The 20,548-nt window shown below is 37.1% G+C and overlaps 3 protein-coding genes across 8 annotated transcripts in view; 1 reads left to right on the top strand and 2 right to left on the bottom strand.

The window, feature by feature from the left end:
• Positions 1–5,293, bottom strand: part of LOC130090764 (probable E3 ubiquitin-protein ligase HERC1) — an 85,915-nt gene extending 80,622 nt beyond the window's left edge. For 5 of the 6 annotated variants that reach the window (XM_056258301.1, XM_056258296.1, XM_056258300.1 and 2 more), the window contains exon 1: positions 4,979–5,293. The gene's annotated coding sequence lies outside the window, so the exon portion shown is untranslated. The remainder of the gene's footprint in view (positions 1–4,978) is intronic. The other variant, XM_056258299.1, reaches the window with a different exon arrangement.
• Positions 5,294–6,466: 1,173 nt separating this feature from the next.
• Positions 6,467–7,887, bottom strand: LOC130090701 (THAP domain-containing protein 1-like). Its single transcript, XM_056258216.1, has 2 exons — positions 7,741–7,887; positions 6,467–7,307 (listed from the first exon to the last, which is right to left on the bottom strand). The coding sequence occupies exons 1-2, from the start codon at positions 7,803–7,805 to the stop codon at positions 6,719–6,721; spliced, it is 654 nt and encodes a 217-aa protein (XP_056114191.1). The 5' UTR covers positions 7,806–7,887; the 3' UTR covers positions 6,467–6,718.
• A 1,454-nt stretch (positions 7,888–9,341) lies between these two features.
• esm1 (endothelial cell-specific molecule 1) lies at positions 9,342–11,974 on the top strand. Its single transcript, XM_056258214.1, has 3 exons — positions 9,342–9,906; positions 11,450–11,593; positions 11,726–11,974. Exons 1-3 carry the CDS (start codon positions 9,501–9,503, stop codon positions 11,806–11,808), a joined length of 633 nt encoding a protein of 210 aa, XP_056114189.1. The 5' UTR covers positions 9,342–9,500; the 3' UTR covers positions 11,809–11,974.
• The last annotated feature ends 8,574 nt before the right edge of the window (positions 11,975–20,548 follow it).

Below are 20,548 nucleotides of genomic sequence, written 5' to 3'. Positions count from 1 at the left end.
GGCACGGTTTGATAGAACATGAGGAACACATCAGCTTACTTGCCGAAGTCAACAATAGTCATGCATTACAGATTAATTAGCAAATCACTGACCCCTACCCCATATTTGTGACTCATTAATCAGAAGGTTTAGACTTCACCCTAATGTGTAAAACTGATTACAGACTCCAGCGGCTGTAACTAGCCAACGAATAACCTAATGAGAGGTGACGTCAACATGAAAACAGCCTGAAAGCACCCGGGTTTCTCCTCTCTGGGTCTCTTTCCAACCTGAGAGACAGTTAGCATTCATTTGAAGATAACAATGAATGCATCCACTTAAAAACTGTAAGAATTTTTTTTTTAGCTCAAACTATGTCTATACCTGTAAACTCCAGATAAGATGGAGGCATTTTTTTTTATTCCACCATTCACTTTTGCTTTCCTTTTAATTTTACGTCAGGAACGTACAAAAACGTACGAGTAAATCACGTTGTATTACGCGAGCATATAAATTCAACCGTGGTGAGTGAGCATGTGAGACTTCTTTTAAAAACATTTTAAAAAATCTCACTGACCCCATACTTTTGAATGGCAGCCGGACTATGCATTATCTTTTACTTATCACACACTATACCAAACTATACCAAAGCTGTGAAGAGGGATTACTTGCGTTTTTGAGAATAAAAAGAGGAAATGAGGAAACTTCGGTGGTTAGGATGAGAGACGTACTCATGATATTTTATTTCTCGGAAAACATGATCATATGAATATGAAACCTCAGTAGCTGTTTAATCAGTATTGACTGACATGATTAAACCAACACTTGGACGGAAGTATGACTTAAATCCAGGTCTAAAAACCTGAATGAACCAGACACCATCAGCCTGGGAATTGAGCAACCTGGACGCCTGCCTCCATCTCTGCTTGAAAACTCTCACGTCAATGAACTCAGTGACCTTCTTGTCACTTTGAGCAAGTTACCACCACTGCCCGTTGGTTAGTGTCCATGAGCAACATGACCCAGCACTTCCACGTCTGCCCACGGTCTAACAGCCCAGAATGTATTACACCTGGCAACCTCTACAGTTTCACTATGTATAAAAATAAAAAGGATGCTTCTCAAAGCTGCTTCACAGTTATGTGGGAGATGGTGTGGGACCGAGTGTCACATTCCCCAGGAACTCTGACTAATCCTGCAAAAATCATGACAACAACAAGTCCTCAATGTGGAGGACTATGTAAAGAGACGCTGAGCTTATACTCTGAGGTGTTTACCACTGACATATTGGCGTGAGTACAATGCTATGGGTGTAAATATAGACAATCTTAGGTTACACGTTACTATTAATAATGAGAAAGAGTAACTAACATAAAAAAAAACTATTTATGCACCCAAATAGTAATATTAGATCATGTTTAAAAATAGAGGCAGAGAACACGCAGTTTTAAACCAGTGTTGATCTGATAGCTCATGGGTGTGCTTTCCAAATTAAAATGGAGGACAAAATAACTGTTGGGTCATTCCTTCGACGAAGTTCAGATTCATGTTCACATTTTTAAATATGAAAATAATATTGGTTAGTTTTACACTTTTTTTAATGCTTTTGAAAGAAGTCTCTTGTGCTCACCAATGCATTTATTTGATGAAAAATACAGTAAAAACAGTAATAATGCGAAATATTTACAATTTAAAATACCCGTTTTCTATTTAATGTATTTTAAAATGTAATTTATTCCTGTGATGCAAAGCTGAATTTTCAGCATCATTACTCCAGTCTTCAGTGTCACATGATATTTAAAAAATCTTAAAAATCATTCTAATATGCTGATTTTCTGCTCAAGAAACATGTATTGTTATTAGCAATGTTAAAAACAGTTTCAACAATTTTATTTGGAAATGTGATGCATTATGTTCAGGATTTGTTGATGAATAGAAAGTTCATAAGAACAGCATATTGGACATTGAACTCTTTCTGACCCAAAACTTTTGTATGGTAGCGTATTAGAAATCATTTTTAATTACTTTGGTTTGAGAAAAATAAAAATATCTACTGATCTTTCTTTGGGAAAATCGTTTTAATTTACAGGCTTTTCTGTGTCCTCAATATCCCTGTCGATCCTGTTAGTCTTTTGTAAAATCCCTTTAACTAAAAGCCAGTTCCTTAATAACATTATCTTCCAGGTAGTGACATCATTTTAATGGGAAAACAACAGCTCAAACATGCACCAGCAATGGATTTTATTTATGTGTTGTTACTTTTTTTGTGTAACTTAAAAAAATTCAATCCTGTTTGATAAAATTACAGAAATCATAATGATATTATAAATAAAAAAAACCTCTAAAGATGGTTAAAAATATCCACATTAACTATTCAAAATATAAAAATTAAATATTAACATTGACACCCTCATGCAAGCCAACTTTCAATCCCTCACTAATTTTACCATCTTTGTCTTTGTGTAAATAATCACATTTGACCAGAGCCTAAATATGAAAGTCTGTGACACTATGGCAATATTGTCTTAGTTAGGATAGTTCACCCAATCCTCTTTTTTTATGAACTGGCAATGAACTATTGTCTCATCATTTACTCACCCTTCAAGTTGTTCCAAACATGTATGAGTTTCGTTCTTCTGCTGAACACAAAAGCAGATATTTTGAAGAATCCCGGCCTGGTAACCAAAACTGGTTGATAGGCCCCATCAACCTCCATATGAAAAAAAATAATAATACTATGGAAGTCAAATGGGACCCATCAACTGTTTGGTTATGGACATTCTTCAAAATATCTTCTTTATACAGGTTTTCTACATATAGCCTAGGTTTGCTTCATACAATTCATACAGGTTTGGAACAACTTGAGGGTGAGTAAATGATGACAGAATTTTCATTTTTGGGTGAACTATCCCTTTAAAAGACAAACTTTTTTATGTTACAGAGTTAAAAGAATGCTGCATAACAGGAGTGACCCAGTAAAAATGTGTATAATAAAAAATATCAATCTGGTGTCTCATTTGATCATTTGAAAAAAAAAGTATTTCTTGGAAACCCATATGCAAATTAGCTCAGTCAAATGATGGAAACGCACAAAGAACCGGAAACAAAAAGCGCATGGAACCACAGGGTCATTCCCAGCCACAGAGGTCAAGGACTGAGCTTGAATCTGTCAGACAAACATAAAGCTGCCCAGCCAAGAGTATCCACTGCCAAGTGCCTATCACTGCTGACCTTCTGGTGAAATGAGAGAGTGAATTCAATTCAGCCAGTCAAAATGGTCTGGGGGGCTGATAGTCTGAACACCTGACTAATCCAGGGCAACTGCGACAACTAAACCTTCTGTCTGGTGTGATCACATTTCACACAGAGGGCATCAAAATATAGGACAAGAAGAGAAGATAGTATACGCACAACTGTGAACTCAAAAGCTGGGGTTTGTGCCGAGAGCCACATGTCTCCTGAACACATAAAAAAAAAAAAACATATCAGAGGCGCCTGTTATGAGATTTGGATCGAATTGTTTGCAGACGTGAACAATAAAGATGGTGATTACGACACGCACAATACTAGCATACAACATGCAGTACGGTGAAGTTCTCCTCTCACAGATTTGAGAAACTAACTGATTATTATTTATTAGAACTAATTATTAATATATAACAACTAAAATGATTATTAATTTTAGCCAAAGTGATTGTCAGTACACTTCTTATGGGAACAGTAACCATGGAGTAACCTGATGTTAAAGTTCTGCCATCATTTACACACGTTCACGTCGTTCCAAACCGACATGAATTTTTTTTTTCAAACTAATATTTGCATAAAATAAATGGGGACTGGAGCTATAAAGCTCCAAAAAATACAAAAAAAAGCACCATAAAATGAATCCATACGACTTCTGCATTAGGCCTATATTCTAAGTTTTCTGCAACCATATGATAGTTTTGTTTGGGAACAGATCAAAATTTTTTAGTTATTTACTACAAATTTCCATTCTGGCTCCGAAATATTTTTTGCACTGCGTACATTTAAATTAATTGACTTAACAAATGACATGCAGAGAACCAGTTATTTTTGACTTCACTGACGAGTTGGATTAATATTCACATTAATTAATTATATGATATTTCAAGGTGCTTTATGTCATTTTGAAGCTCGACTCGACACCCCTCATGTCCATTCACTATCATATGGAAAAGATAAGCATTGACAAAATTCTGCTAAATATATTTTTGCATTCCACATAGGACAGGAAAACATTAGGGTTACGGGGAGTAAACGATGACAGTATTTTCATTTTTGGGTGAACTGTCCCTTTAAATGCATTGCTCAAAGGAACAATGGAGACAGTTCACGGTTCACCTGTTCTCTGCTGTAAAGACCAAATTGGACCAGCATGAATTTCATAGATTGGTGCTTGTCTAGATGGTGGACCAGACCAGTATAACTATACTGTTAAGCAAAAACAATGCTGGTCAACCAGTATTGTCTTTCTAATAAAGCTGGTTAACCAAGGGAGGCTTGCTTTGTTAAGCTAGTTAAAATCCAGGTACGGACACTAGCATTCAGGCATCTAAAGGAACACATCCTGGTCTTTTAGGACAGTGGTTTGAACCTACAATCTATAACCCCAACACCACATCACCCCAAAGAATCCCAATGTCTTAAGCATGTTGGACCAGAATGCATCAGTTATGGTCTTTCAAACAATGCACTATCCATCTAAACCCTGAGTTTTGATAAAATACAACACATTATGCAAAATGTGAACACAATTAGATCAGTTACCACAACAACATGTATGAACTGCCACTTGGACAAGACTTGAAGTACATTGTTGCATCAGCTGAGACTAAAAACAACAGTGATAGATACAAAAATAGCTGACATGACGAGCTCAACTGTTTAAAGAGCTAAACCACATTAATTACGGATACGAAAAACAATTATCAGCTACTGTCGAATGAAATATAAAAAAGACAGTGTAAATAACGCTTACCAAACGATTCGATATTCTCTCTTCCTTCTGTCATTCACGCCCAGCAGATCAACCCACTGCCTGCCCCCCGCAAGGCTCTTTAAACCTGCTGTCTATCAGAAAGGACGTGAATCCTCCGCTTTATTATCAACCATATCCTGTATTTACTTCCACAAATACACACTTTTGAATTAAATATAACTAAATGCCACCCGGCAAAGAGGAGTTACGCAATGCGAGGACGAAATGCCGGTTAATCTCGCGCTGGAGGGTGTTTATAGTAGGGTAGGTTGCCGCTCCGCAAGCTGTTGCCATGAAAAATAGCGGCGTTCGGTTTCGGGAATGCGCGTACAGCGGAGGATTTTACGCATACGGCGTAGAGACGTGACGTCATGACGTTTATATCATAAGGGTCCGTTATGTCTAGGTTTTGTTTTTGCGATATTATTTACCATTACTGCATCAGGGTTATTACCGTTAAATAAAACTATTATACCATTTTACCAATGAATCCTGAAGGTACCAAAAAAATATTAAGCAGCACAACTGTTTCCAACATTTATATTAATAAATCATATAATAATGATTTCTGATTGATCATGTGACACTGAAGACTGGAGTAATGGCTGATGAAAATTCAATTTTGCATCAGAGGAATAAATTACATTTTAAAATACATTCAAATAATAGAAAACCACTACTTTAAATTGTAATAATATTTCAGAATATTACTGTTTTTATGAATTTTTAATCAAATAAATGCAGGCTCGATGAGCATAAGAGACTTCTTTAAAAAAAAATAAAAAATAGCAATGTTTTCAAACTTTTGAAAGGCATACTGTATGTATATGATGCAAAACTTAGACTTATTTCAGTAATTGTCATTTAGTTTAATTGGAAATAAAATGAATAACAAATAAAACTCTGAACACTGAAATAAAAAGAAATTAAACCTAAAATAGTAATATTAAAAAATGAAAATAAAAATGACAAAAGCACATAATAAATGGACTAAAATAGATTTTTTTTTTTAAAACTAAAATTAAAACTGTGTATAAAAATAAAAACTAATTCAAAATATTAATACAAACTACAATTGTATATAAATAACACTACAATAACAATGTATTTAATATTGTATTTTTTTTTCTTTTATTGGAAATATTCTACCATTCAAATTATTGAACTTAAATTTCTTTTAAATTATATATATATATATATATATATATATATATATATATATATATATATATATATATATATATATATATATATATATATATATAGTGCAAGTCGGGTGGAAAGCAGAACAGCATGCATCACATACCTCCTCTTTCAGGCCAAGCCACAGCCATGGAGTCCAAGGTTTTTAAAGTTTAAACAACTCTTGGCTATGCATGTAAGATCATGCTGGAGTCCACAATCCAGACTCTCAAGGCTGTTAAGACGGGAATAGTGAAGTGAAGGGAACACAATTATAATGGGAATACTTTACCATTTTTCACACTATTTTTAATTGATCATTTTATGTTTATGGAAAGATTATAAACAAATCATTTAGAACAGTTTTGACTTAAATTTCAATCATATTGCTTGAGAAGGCTTGGAATATACAGTAGCACACGAGTTTAATGGACCCATTCTTAAATACTTTTACTGTGTCATTTGGAGCTTGACAAGCCCATCACAAACCTACAACAAAAGCACACTGAAACCACAGCGCTTTTTTCAAAAAGAGTTTTTATTACAATTCAAAGCAAATCAAAGTCTTCTCTCTTGTCTTAACTCTGAAAGGATGGAGGACAGAGAAGTCACTTTCTTCTTCAACCTTCTAATCCTGGCGCTCTGCAGTTTCAACCGTTTCCTGTAGTTTGTAAGCTCGGCATTGGCCAAGTTTAAACTGTTCTGCAGCTTCTCTGGCGATTCGGCCATGTAGTAGGTGTGATCCAACGAATGACAAACTGTGTCTGATGGCACAGAAGGATGGCAGGGTAAATGGCTGTATGAAATGTTGCATCGTCCACCGGGATGAATCTCTGATGCCCCATTGCTTTCATCCACAATAACCCTCACAATCTCCTCCACAGCTTCAGCGTTTCTCAATACAACATCCCCACACCTCTCAAGCCTTCGCCTGGTGTGTGGTGGCTTCTTCTGTAAGTGTTTAGGGAAGGAAAAGATGGTGGGAACAGCAGCTGTAGTAAGGCGCACTTTGCCCAGACGGGTTGTAAAGAAACAGTTATCTTCAAAGTGGACAGAACATAGGCGAGAAGAAGGAGTTGGCTTCCACTTGTCCCGCCGGATGTTCACCAGCCACTGCTGCAGCCTGCTCTTATCACCTAAAGGGAAACTGAAGGAGAGATACAGAAAAATAGACAAGTGGAATATATATATATATATATATATATATATATAGAGAGAGAGAGAGAGAGAGAGAGAGAGAGAGAGAGAGAGAGAGAGAGAGAGAGAGAGAGAGAGAGAGAGAGAGAGAGAGAGAGAGAGAGAGAGCCTTATTCAGACTGGATCAAACGATTCACTGAAAGATTCAAAGATTCGATTCAAAAGAAGCATCGCTGAATGCACCTTTATATCGTTACAACTGTTGAAAATGTGATTTAATATAAGATGTGCTGGTTAAAAAAAAAAAAATCTGTTTTAACAAATAATCAGTTTACTTGTTGCTAATAAGAACATCATCCAGCGGAAAACGTTTTTATATATATATATTGGCAGAGAGAAATCATAAATAATAGTCAAATCATTCATTCATAAATATAACTTACCGAAAGAAATTTACACTACATCCTTGTGAGTGGCGATTTGTACAATTTATAGCAGCGCACGACATCACATAAAGCTACAAGTTGAAGGCAATGACTAAAAATATAAAACTACAGAAAAAATAAGTGAGTGTTTACAACGAATTCATGCACAAGAAATACTTGCTCTGGAACTTCTGTCGTCTGACAAACCGATGGTGCATTTCCGCCAACTACTGGACTGGAGTGTAGACTAGAGAGTCAAGATGTGGTTGAACGAAAAAAGCACAGTAAGTATCATAAAAGTTATCCATATGACTGCGCTCTATTACATATCTTCTGAAGCAACAAAATGACTTTTCGTGAGGAACACACTGAAGTTGAATTAGTTAAATCACCCAGTTAAATCCTTCCCTCTACCTACCGTAGATCTCCTGCCATTATTTAACGAAACAGCGCCATCTAGTGACGGTTTGCCTTCACTGCAGCGCTGCTGCATTAGTTTCTTGTGTTCATTTCCGATATAAACATTTATAAAGACTAAATAGGACCCAGATTGCAGAAAAGATAATTCAAAGACTTTGACTTTCAAGATAGGGTTATAAATGTCCCATTACTCAGTAGAAAACTCTTTTAAGCTTAGTAATATAATGTAATAAAATTAGATTATTTCAAGACATTTTCTATCAAGTAGGCTACTTTTTATATGAAAAGCATCATAAATTATACATTAAAAACGCCGTTTTTCAAGATTTACGTATTTCAATTAATAGTAAAATTCCATAAAATGTAGTTGAATATTCATTACATGTTATTCATTATAATAAAGAATTCTAAATTAGTAAAAAAAAAAAAACTATATTTTGTAAAAACAATCTTGAACTTAAATTTAAACATATTTTCTTTTTTTACGTATGAATACGAATCACATAAACTAAATGGTTCATTCCCTTGTTCCAGATTTATTAAAAATGTTTTATTAAGCTCTAATTTTTCTGTATTTAAAATACTTAATAAAATGTAAGGATTGTTCAATTCAATTTGATGGAATTTTACTATTAATTGAAATGCGTACATATTGAAAAAGACTTACTGTTTTTAGTGTATCTTGATGTTTTCTTTAAGAAAAAAAAGCAGTGAAAAGAAAAATAACCCGATTATATTATGGGGGGGGAAAAACTGTCCTCTAAAATGGGCCAATTTATGAAATAATATTGTGATGGTCCCCTTCTTTAAATTGTTCAGATCATAGGCTACTGAAAAAGAATGCAAATCGAAACTTTGATACATTATATTTTGATTGTATCCATATTCACACACACAATCTCCACAAAGACACTCTTCGTGTCATTCTATGATATAAATAAAATTAGAAATAATCTAGTGGTTGTTTTGCTGTATACTGACTGTTCATTTACCTGAGCACATTTAATAGCCTATAATATTTATTAGAATAATTAGAATAATAATTACAATGACAGAAGAGACTTAATTTCCTTCTCAAACTAGGAAATGACCATTTTAATGCTCCTCTAACCGAAAACATCTTGTCATGCACGTTCACGTCAGGGTCACGAGGGTCATCTTTAAAGACCTTCAAACAAACAACTCCAGACTTCAGTGATGACATCAATTCCTGGATGGCAGCACGGCTCTAATTCCACTTCCACGCCGGATTTCTAAAACAGGGGTGGGGGGGGCTGGCAAATAGACAACAACACCGGATTGAGGAAATTGACGAGGGCATACTATGTGCAAAACAAACTTGTTTAAAGCTGACAGGCATGCAGCCCGAGCTGTTTCATTCACTGTCCCATCTAAGAAGAGAACAGCTCCTCCCTAGTGCACAGCATCCAGCGTGGGCTTCGCTATCACTTCAAGTCATGCGTTTGTACGCGATCCCAGTGTTCCTGATGATGGTGTTTGGAGGTGCTGACGCGTGGGGTCCCGGGGGTAAATACGCCGTCCACTGTCCGGACAGATGCTCCACCGCGCAGTGCGGCTCGACGCAGCGCTGTAGGCGCACGGTGCTGGATGACTGCGGGTGCTGTCAGGTCTGTGCTGCGGGACGGGGAGAGCACTGCTACCGCACCGTGTCCGGGATGCACGGCGTCAAGTGCGGACCGGGACTCTTCTGTGACTTCTACAAGGACGAGGATGATTATGGAGATGAATATGGCATCTGTAAAGGTACAGTCTGCTGTGTGCACCTGTTTAGGCAGATGGGATTGTGCATTGGGGGGAATTCACTTATTCAAAGTATTCAATGATTTTGTAATCAGTGATGTTCTCAGGATTAACACAATTGATTTTAATTGAAGTTAAAATCAAATGCAACTTTCAGAGCAAGAGAACACTTAAAAATGATTTAAATTAAGGTGACATGAAGACATAGAAAAATATTGAATTATTACTTTTCTCTCACCAAAGAGATGAATCACAGATCATCTCTTTATATAAATCAAATTATTGAATATATATATATATATATATATATGTATATTCAATAATTTGATTTATATATATATATATATAGTCTACTTACACTTAGGCCTACTTATCATCCATAATATATCTCATGTAAATTGAAGTTATCTATCTATCTATCTATCTATCTATCTATCTATCTATCTATCTATCTATCTATCTATCTATCTATCTATCTATCTATCTATCTATCTATCTCTATATAAATCAATTTACATGAGATATATTATACATTTTTTGCTAAATAATTGTAAAAAAATATGTATAAATGTGAATTTATATATATATATATATATATATATATATATATATATATATATATATATATATATATATATATATATAAATTATTATGTTCACAGATGTTCTAATGAAACACTGTTTATTTCAATTTAAGTTATGTTATAATATTTTCTTCTAAGATTTTGATGTTTTTATTATCATTCTATGTATTCCACGGTTTGGCAATATTGTATTATTTACAGTCCTGCCAATAAAGCCATTTTATATTTGAATTTATATATAAATCAAACCTTTAATATGTCTCCTATGGTCAATATAGTTTTCATAAAGGCTTTTTAAAAAAGAAGAATCATAAAGGAATTTCAAAACAATTTGTGTAGAAGAAACTATGTGTATGCAAGGAAAAAAATATTATTACAAAATTATTACAAAATCTTTATAATATATAATGTCTGTTAACTGTCCTCACAATTTCAGAATTGATTTTGAATTGCTTATGTGTCACACAGCTTCATCTCACCCGTTCAATGCAGATTTGTCTTTTTAGGATATTCAAATATTTACCAAAAGCCTCGTGGTTAACTGAAGGTTTTTGTGTGGTCTAAGGTCACAGGTTAAAGAACAGTTCAGCATACTAAAGAAAACTCACCCCAGAGTGTCTTTTCTGTGGAGTCCTTCTAGGGCCCCTCAAATTATCACTTAATGTATTATGTAAGAACAACGTGAGTTGGTGAATGAACACTTTGTATTAGTGGAACACGCTCCCTCCACACCAATTCCTCACACTCAGCCCTTTAATTGAGTCTTACCACGAGCGTTAGATGTAAGTGAGCCTTTCTGATCCTTTTACACTTTATACACAAATACTGGATCAGCAATGAGCAAACATCTTCAAAAAGAGAGTATTTGCCAATGGCAAGTGGAAAAGTCATGGCAAAATATTTACCTCCAGATTCTGTACTGGCTAAATTAGCTGTAACATGTCTTTTTTTCCTCTTATTAGAATGCATGTATGGGACGTACGGAATGGAATGTCGGAAAGCATGCAACTGTAAAGCAGGTGGACTGTGTGACAGAGAGACGGGCGCTTGTCTGTCCTTTAAATTCTTGGCTAAAATGGCCATGCTGAAATCTCATTCAAATGAAGGTGAGTTTATTGTTTATTAAAGTGCACAAAGTAAGTAATTTTGATAATACGTTTTTTAAAAATCACCTTTGATATGATGTGAAATTGTGTAGAATATTATTTGTATTAAATATTGTTTTAATCACATGACAGGTAATGAACTGGGCTCGGGTGACACGAACACTGAAACCAGCAGCAATCGGTCCTCCGCTCGCAATTTCCTCCCCCCTCGCTGACAGAAACTCACACTCTTCAGTTTAGTTAGTGTACATGTAGCATAATATATTCAAGGAGCAAACGGATATATTTTAATATGTTTAAAAGGAAGACGATATGTTTTATTCTGTATATTTTACAGATGTGTATGCCAGTTATGTATTTATTCCAAAGCATGTCACCATGAGTTCAAGTCACTTGCTCACACACACACACACACACACACACACACACACACACACACACACACACACACACACACACACACACACACACACACAGCTTTGTTTTTGTGATATATGAGGACATTCCATAGGCGTAATGACTTTTATACTGGACAAACTGTATATTCTATCCCCCTACACTGCCCCTATCCCTAAACCTACCCATCACAGGAGACATGCTGCATTTTTACATAAAAAAAACCCATTGTTTTTTATGTTTTTTAAGCTATTTGAAATATGAGGACACATGCAATGTCCTCATATATCACGTGTAAGTTGTAATACCAGTGTAATATGCATGTCATTATACACATTTGTGTCCTCATATATCACAAAAACAAACACACACACACACACACACACACACACACACACACACACACACACACACACACACACACACACACACACACACACACACACACACACATAAGGTTCATCCATTAGAGTTTAGTAACACAATAATAATGTTCCCTAAGCAACTCATTATGCTGAAACACTCAAATGAGATGTTCAAATGATGGTTGAACTGAATGAACACACACAAACACTTTTACATTATGAATGTATTACAATTAAACATGCAGTGTTTATATAATCATATTTAATGACAAACACATTCTAAGAGTACACACCAGGCTCAGTTCCAGGACTGATCAGCATTAGCATCAGTTATGACTTTAATATGCCATCACATATTTGACCTCATGGTCTCTGTAATGCTAAACAATGATGTTTTTAATGTGGTATATTAAGGCCAAGGAGATTATTATAATTTATGGACTGTTTATCCTTCTAATATGTTTGTAAATTATTATCTGTAAATCTTTGTTTTAAACCCCCATTGAAAGAGATAATATGAATTCTTACTGCCTTATGTATGAGATTTAAATTAAAACCATGTCATTCTGAGAAAAAATATCTTGGTTTATTTTGCCGTTTCTTTCTTTTCTTTTTTGTCAAGTGTTTAAAGTGGAATCTCTTTTTAGAATATTTTAAAAGTGTGAAAAAAAATCCAAAATGATAACTAATGTTTATATATACACACGTGCATGAACATACATTATATAAATATACATACACATATACACATGCACACATATACATACATACAGAATAATACAGTGGGGGAAATAATTATTTCACCCCCTGCTGATTTTGTAAGTTCGACTTACAAAGAATCATTTTTAAGTCTATCATTTATATGGTAGGTTTATTTTAACGGATAGAGACAGAATATCAACTAAAAAATCCAGAAAAACACATTATATAAAGGTTGTAAATTCATTAGCATTTGATCGAGTGAAATAAGTATTTGATCCCCAACCAACCAGCAAGAATTCTGCCTCCCACAGATTGGTCATGTGCCCATGTGGAACACAGATTAGTCCTGTCACTTTAAGAAAGTACTCCCAATGTCCTAATGTCAGTGGACACATGTCCACAGAATCTGTATCTTCCATTCCAACCACTCCACCACCATGAGCAATACCAAAGAGCTGTCAAACGTCAGGGACCAGATTGTAGACCTGCACAAGGCTGGAATTGGCTTCAAGACCATCAGGAAGACGCTTGGTGAGAAGGAGACTTTTGTTGGTGTGATTATTCAGAAATGGAAGAAATACAAAATGAAAAATCATCCCCCTCGGTCTGTAGCTCCATGCAAGACCTGGCCTCATGAGGTACGGATGATCATGAGAAAGGTGAGGGATCAGCCCAGAACACGGGAGGAGCTTGTTAATGATCTCAAGGCATTTGGGACCACAGTCACCAAGCAAACCACTGGTAACACACTACGCCGCAATGGATTGAAATCCTGCAGCGCCCGCAAGGTCCCACCGCTCAAGAAGGACTTGTTCAAGCCCATCTGAAGTTTGCCAATGAACATCTAATGATTCAGAGAAGGCTTGGGAGGAAGTGCTGTGGTCAGATGAGACCAAAATTGAGCTCTTCTGCATCAACTCAACTTGCCATTTTGGAGGAAGAGAAATGCTGACTTTGACCCCAAGAACGGTGGAAACATCATGCTTTTGGGCTGTTTCTCTGCTAAGGATAGGCTTCACCGTGTTGAGGGGCTGATGGACGGGGCCATGTACCGTCAAATCTTGGACGAGAACCTCCTTCCCTCAGCCAGAACACTGAAGATGGGTCTTCCAGCATGACAATGACCCAAAACATACCGCCAAGACAACAAAGTAGTGGCTCAAGAAGAAGCACATTAGGGTCTTGGAGTGGCCTAGCCAGTCTCCAGACCTAATCCTACTGAAAATCTGTGGATGGAAATGAAACTTCGAGTTGCCAAGCGACAGCCAAGAAACCTTAAGGATTTAGAGAGGATCTGAAAGAGGAGTGGACCAAAATCCCTCCTGAGAAGTGTGCAAACCTGGTGACCAACTACAAGAAACGTCTCACCTCTGTGCTTGCCAACAAAGGTTTCTCCGCCAAGTACTAAGGCATGTTTTGCTCGGGGATCAAATACTTATTTCACTTACTGAAATGCAAATCAATTTATAACCTTTATATAATGTGTTTTTTCTGGATTTTTTGGTTGATATTCTGTCTCTATCCGTTAAAATAAACCTATAAAAATGATAGACCCTTCATTTCTTTGTAAGTGGGCAAAGTTACAAAATCAGCAGGGGAGCAAATAATTATTTCCCCCACTGTATACTGTATATATATATATATATACACACACACACACAGACATCACATACATACACTCACCTAAAGGATTATTAGGAACACCTGTTCAATTTCTCATTAATGCAATTATCTAATCAACCAATCACATGGCAGTTGCTTCAATGCTTTTAGGGGTGTGGTCCTGGTCAAGACAATCTCCTGAACTCCAAACTGAATGTCAGAATGGGAAAGAAAGGTGATTTAAGCAATTTTGAGCGTGGCATGGTTGTTGGTGCCAGACGGGCCGGTCTGAGTATTTCACAATCTGCTCGTGGGATTTTCACGCACAACCATTTCTAGGGTTTACAAAGAATGGTGTGAAAAGGGAAAAACATCCAGTATGCGGCAGCCCTGTGGGCAAAAATGCCTTGTTGATGCTAGAGGTCAGAGGAGAATGGGCCGACTGATTCAAGCTGATAGAAGAGCAACTTTGACTGAAATAACCACTCGTTACAACCGAGGTATGCAGCAAAGCATTTGTGAAGCCACAACACGCACAACCTTGAGGCGGATGGGCTACAACAGCAGAAGACCCCACCGGGTACCACTCATCTCCACTACAAATAGGAAAAAGAGGCTACAATTTGCAAGAGCGCACCAAAATTGGACATTGAGACATTCAGATGGTAGAGTCAGAATTTGGTGTAAACAGAATGAGAACATGGATCCATCATGCCTTGTTACCACTGTGCAGGCTGGTGGTGGGGGTGTAATGGTGTGGGGGATGTTTTCTTGGCACACTTTAGGCCCCTTAGTGCCAATTGGGCATTGTTTAAATGCCACGGCCTACCTGAGCATTGTTTCTGACCATGTCCATCCCTTTATGGCCACCATGTACCCATCCTCTGATGCTACTTCCAGCAGGATAATGCACCATGTCACAAAGCTCGAATCATTTTAAATTGGTTTCTTGAACATGACAATGAGTTCACTGTACTAAAATGGCCCCCACAGTCACCAGATCTCAACCCAATAGAGCAGCTTTGGGATGTGGTGGAACGGGAGCTTCGTGCCCTGGATGTGCATCCCACAAATCTCCATCAACTGCAAGATGCTATCCTATCAATATGGGCCAACATTTCTAAAGAATGCTTTCAGCACCTTGTTGAATCAATGCCACGTAGAATTAAGGCAGTTCTGAAGGCGAAAGGGGGTCAAACACATGGTGTTCCTAATAATCCTTTAGGTGAGTGTATATACACTCACCGGCCACTTTATTAGGTACACCTGTCCAACTGCTCGTTAACACTTAATTTCTAAGCAGCCAATCACATGGCGGCAACTCAGTGCATTTAGGCATGTAGACATGGTCAAGACAATCTCCTGCAGTTCAAACCGAGCATCAGTATGGGGAAGAAAGGTGATTTGAGTGACTTTGAACGTGGCATGATTGTTGGTGCCAGAAGGGCTGGTCTGAGTATTTCAGAAACTGCTAATCTACTGGGATTTTCACGCACAACCATCTCTAGGGTTTACAGAGAATGGTCCGAAAAAGAAAAAACATCCAGTGAGCGGCAGTTCTGTGGGCGGAAATGCCTTGTTGATGCCAGAGGTCAGAGGAGAATGGCCAGACTGGTTCGAGCTGATAGAAGGGCAACAGTGACTGAAATAACCACTCGTTACAACCGAGGTATGCAGCAAAAGCATTTGTGAAGCCACAACACGCACAACCTTGAGGCGGATGGGCTACAACAGCAGAAGACTCCACCGGGTACCACTCATCTCCACTACAAATAGGAAAAAGAGGCTACAATTTGCAAGAGCTCACCAAAATTGAACAGTTGAAGACTGGAAAAATGTTGCCTGGTCTGATGAGTCTCGATTTCTGTTGAGACATTCAGATGTTAGAGTCAGAATTTGGCGTAAACAGAATGAGAACATGGAACCATCATGCCTTGTTACCACTGTGCAGGCTGGTGGTGGTGGTGTAATGGTGTGGGGGATGTTTTCCTGGCACACTTTAGGCCCCTTAGTGCCAATTGGGCATCGTTTAAATGCCACGGCCTACCTGAGCATTGTTTCTGACCATGTCCATCCCTTTATGGCCACCATGTACCCATCCTCTGATGGCTACTTCCACCATGTCACAAAGCTCTAATCATTTCAAATTGGTTTCTTGAACATGACAATGAGTTCACTGTACTAAAATGGCCTCCACAGTCACCAGATCTCAACCCAATAGAGCATCTTTGGGATGTGGTGGAACGGGAGATTCGCATCATGGATGTGCAGCCGACAAATCTGCGGCAACTGTGTGATGCCATCATGTCAATATGGACCAAACTCCCTGAGGAATGCTTCCAGCACCTTGTTGAATCTATGCCACGAAGAATTGAGGCAGTTCTGAAGGCAAAAGGGGGTCCAACCCGTTACTAGCATGGGGTACCTAATAAAGTGGCCGGTGAGTGTATATTGTATATAGGCTTGACAACACTGATTAGAGAATTCTACCTTTATCTTATATATTTGAAGTACTGTCTTTTAAAAACAAACTGTTCTAAAGCATATCTTTTCTCAAAATATAGGAAAATTAATAGATTTTTAGTAACTTTAAACAGAAAAAGTAAAACAATTTTTTTCCATGACAGAGCTGTCTGTAAGAGTCTTAAAACCATCATCCAAAACCCACTGATAGAGAACAAAATTATTAGATTATTTGTAATTAAATCAATTAAATACAATCAAGTGTATTAGATTGTATTTATTTGTCTAATTAGACTTCTAACCCCCCCCCCCCCCCCCCCCCCTTCTGCTTACAATTAAACATATTTCAACTAATACAAAACCAAATACAAATATTCTAAACCCTTAAAAATAAAATGTAAACTTTGAAATGTATTTAAAGTTCATCCAGATGCTCTAACCTCCCTTACAGAGGTTTCTGTATGAAAACTGCCCAGTGACACGTCCTCATCCTGAACAGACCTACAGCAGATGCTCTGAAAATACCCACCGCTGACTATTAATAACCGTCAGATCCCTCACCTCTCAGAGTTCTCATATGAGGCCGTTTCCCAGCATCCCACTTGTTTATTTCCTGTGTTTCCTGACACCTGTGAAAATGGCCTTACTTCCTGTTGTTGTTGTGTCTGCCTCTGGGACAGGATTCAAAAACGGCTGGAATTTGTCAGCTGACACACGTCACCACAGGACAGGACGGGAAAAGAGGAATGTAACGCTTCCGTCACCGCAGCAGGTTTACACAATATCTTCCGCACGACACATTTATTGACGTGTCTCTGAATGAAATCAAAACCTAGTTTTGACACACAAAGTGTCTCAGTGTAAACATGAACACATCCCATATTTAAGTCCAGCGTGAAATGTGTAGCCTACATTCTCTGTCATTTGGGTCATACAATGATATAGAACAGCATATACCATCAAGTCATTTCCACCTAGGGGTTTTAATGGCCAAAAAGCTCACCTTCCTGCCAAAGCTTATTTTTAGAGTCCCGTTTGTTGAGGATTTTCCTTCTTTTCATGCATTGTTTCCTCAACAGGCGCAACGATTCTTTCCTCTATAAGCCACAATGAGCTTAAGTATGAGACACCTTTGACTTCATGGCACTGCTGTTGACTCTCTCTCTCTCACTCTCTCTCACGCACACACACACACACACACACACACACACAATATTTGCTCTTTTGCAACTTTAACCGTCAAGATTTAGAGCAGATCTATAACAAAGATGAATCAGGATGTTCGATAAAATCTACCTCAATATAAAACTCAATTATCTGACATGTTAGACAGTAAACATCCTTTAGCACTTTTACACAATATTATGATAAAACATAATTTGCTGCAGTACATTTCAACAAAATGTATCTGTTAACCATTCAGACTTTTAGAGTCAGCAAGTTTTTTAATGTTTTTGAATGCTCACTTAAAGCTGCATTTTCTTTATCAAACATATGGTAAAAACAGTAATATTGTGAAATATTTAAAATGTATTTAAAAATGTAATTTATTCCTGTGATGCAAAGCTGAATTTTCAGCATCATTACTCCAGTCTTCAGTGTCACACGATCATTCAGAAATCATTCTAATATGCCCCCAATCTTTTTAATTGTAGTGTATCACAATCTCCACAAAGATATTAAGCAGCAAAAACATTGATAAGTTTCTTGAGCAGTAAATCAGCATGAATGATTTCTGAAGACTGGAGTAATGATGCAAAAAATTCGGCTTTGCCATCACAGGAATAAAATACATTTTACAATGCAGGCCTATTATAAAAAGAAAACAATTCTTTTAAATTGTAATAATATTTCACAATATTACTTTTGTTTTACTATTAAAAATGCAGCCTAATTATTCCAAACTTTTAGCCAGAAATGTAGAAGTGAAAAGAAGGAGAACTGTGGAGTTTTTCAAGATACACTCAGTAGCCTATAGTTTTGTTTTGTTTTTTTCATTAGGAAAATGTGTGACCATGACCCGGTCAAGACACGAAACATGCTGGCAGTGAGACAGACAACGAGAGAGAGAGAGAGAGAGAGAGAGAGAGAGAGAGAGAGAGAGAGAGAGAGAGAGAGAGAGAGAGAGAGAGAGAGAGAGACAACGAGAGAGAGAGAGAGAGAGAGAGAGAGAGAGAGAGAGAGAGAGAGAGACCTTTGACCTTTAACACACCTTTATTTATAATTACACTGTTTAGACATTCCTCAATAAACATCTATTTTCTCAAATGTACATAAATGCACATGCATATACCCACTCAAAAACTCATAATTTCTCATAAACGTAACAAATTATTAGAGATAGAGATTAGAGAAATTATAGAGAGAGAGAGAGAGAGAGAGAGAGAGAGAGAGAGAGAGAGAGAGGTCTCTGATAACACAGATATGCTTCACTCAGGCACGAATGTAGCGGTTCATCATTCCCCTGAGAACTGAGGAGCAGGAGTCCTGCTGCCAAACAAAGGCCTTGTTCGGAAAAACAGGAAGGAGTTGGTGAGAAATACCCTTTATCTGACTCCTAACACGTCAACATCGCCCTTCAGAAACAAAGGTGTACAAAGCACCTCGTAAATACAACTGATTTACGCCGTGTTGATATTTCGACGGCAACAGGTTGTTTATTAGCCTGGGCGAAGTCCATAACGGTAACTCGAATAACTGTCAGGTCACAACCTTCACAGAAATGAAGCGATGTCTGGGTCGTCCACTTCAACAACAATGAATCGGATGTCTAAATTTAGGAATAAATACGCAGACGAGAAATTGATTAGATGTTTGGAATTCCACAGGCCTACAGAGTCTTGAAATAATGTCTCGAAGTGGCTTTGAAGCCGACATTTCTGCACACAAACCGGTCACGACTTAACGCAAGTTTACACTGTTTGTGGAGGTGTTGTTTAGGTTGACAGTGTGTGTGTGTGTGTGTGTGTGTGTGTGTGTGTGTGTGTGTGTGTGTGTGTGTGTGTGTGTGTGAAATAAACAATTTCCCACAATCCCTGTAATCTGTTATGACCGATGGCTCAAGGTTCGGCTCTTTTAGCCCTCTGCTGGTAGTTTCTGTACACCATCTGGATGCAAACGTTTTTTGTTTTTTTTTTACATTGATGTCCATTCAATTGTTGTTTGTGCATTTTAATAAAATACCAGTTTTTCATATACATATTTCATCGTATTACAGTGGATAATTTCCCTTAATAGTGTCAAATGGATTGACACTGGCTACTGTTTAGAATTTTGGGGTAAGGGTTTTTAATGTTTTTGAAAGAAGTCTATTTTGCTCACCAAGGCTACATTTATTTGAACAAAAATACAGTAAAAATAGCAATATTGTGAAAAATTATTACGGTTTTAAAAAACTATTTCCTATATTAATGTATTTTAAAATGTA

Source organism: Rhinichthys klamathensis, unplaced genomic scaffold, assembly GCF_029890125.1.
Source record: "Rhinichthys klamathensis goyatoka isolate OS25496 unplaced genomic scaffold, OSU_Roscu_1.1 h1tg000150l_1, whole genome shotgun sequence".
Classification (NCBI taxonomy): Eukaryota; Metazoa; Chordata; class Actinopteri; order Cypriniformes; family Leuciscidae; genus Rhinichthys; species Rhinichthys klamathensis.
The sequence above is the reverse complement of the archived record's forward strand: the minus strand, read 5'-3'. Positions and strand labels throughout refer to the sequence as shown.

What these genes read in the sequence shown, in the direction of transcription:
- LOC130090701 (XM_056258216.1), bottom strand. Translation starts at nt 7,805, where the DNA reads ATGTCGTGCGCTGCTATAAATTGTACAAATCGCCACTCACAAGGATGT. An exon ending in TGTAGTGTAAATTTCTTTCG is followed by an intron (nt 7,308 to 7,740) that starts GTAAGTTATATT and finishes TCTCTCCTTCAG; the next exon opens with TTTCCCTTTAGGTGATAAGA.
- esm1 (XM_056258214.1), top strand. Translation starts at nt 9,501, where the DNA reads ATGCAGCCCGAGCTGTTTCATTCACTGTCCCATCTAAGAAGAGAACAG. An exon ending in TGAATATGGCATCTGTAAAG is followed by an intron (nt 9,907 to 11,449) that starts GTACAGTCTGCT and finishes TCCTCTTATTAG; the next exon opens with AATGCATGTATGGGACGTAC. An exon ending in GAAATCTCATTCAAATGAAG is followed by an intron (nt 11,594 to 11,725) that starts GTGAGTTTATTG and finishes ATCACATGACAG; the next exon opens with GTAATGAACTGGGCTCGGGT.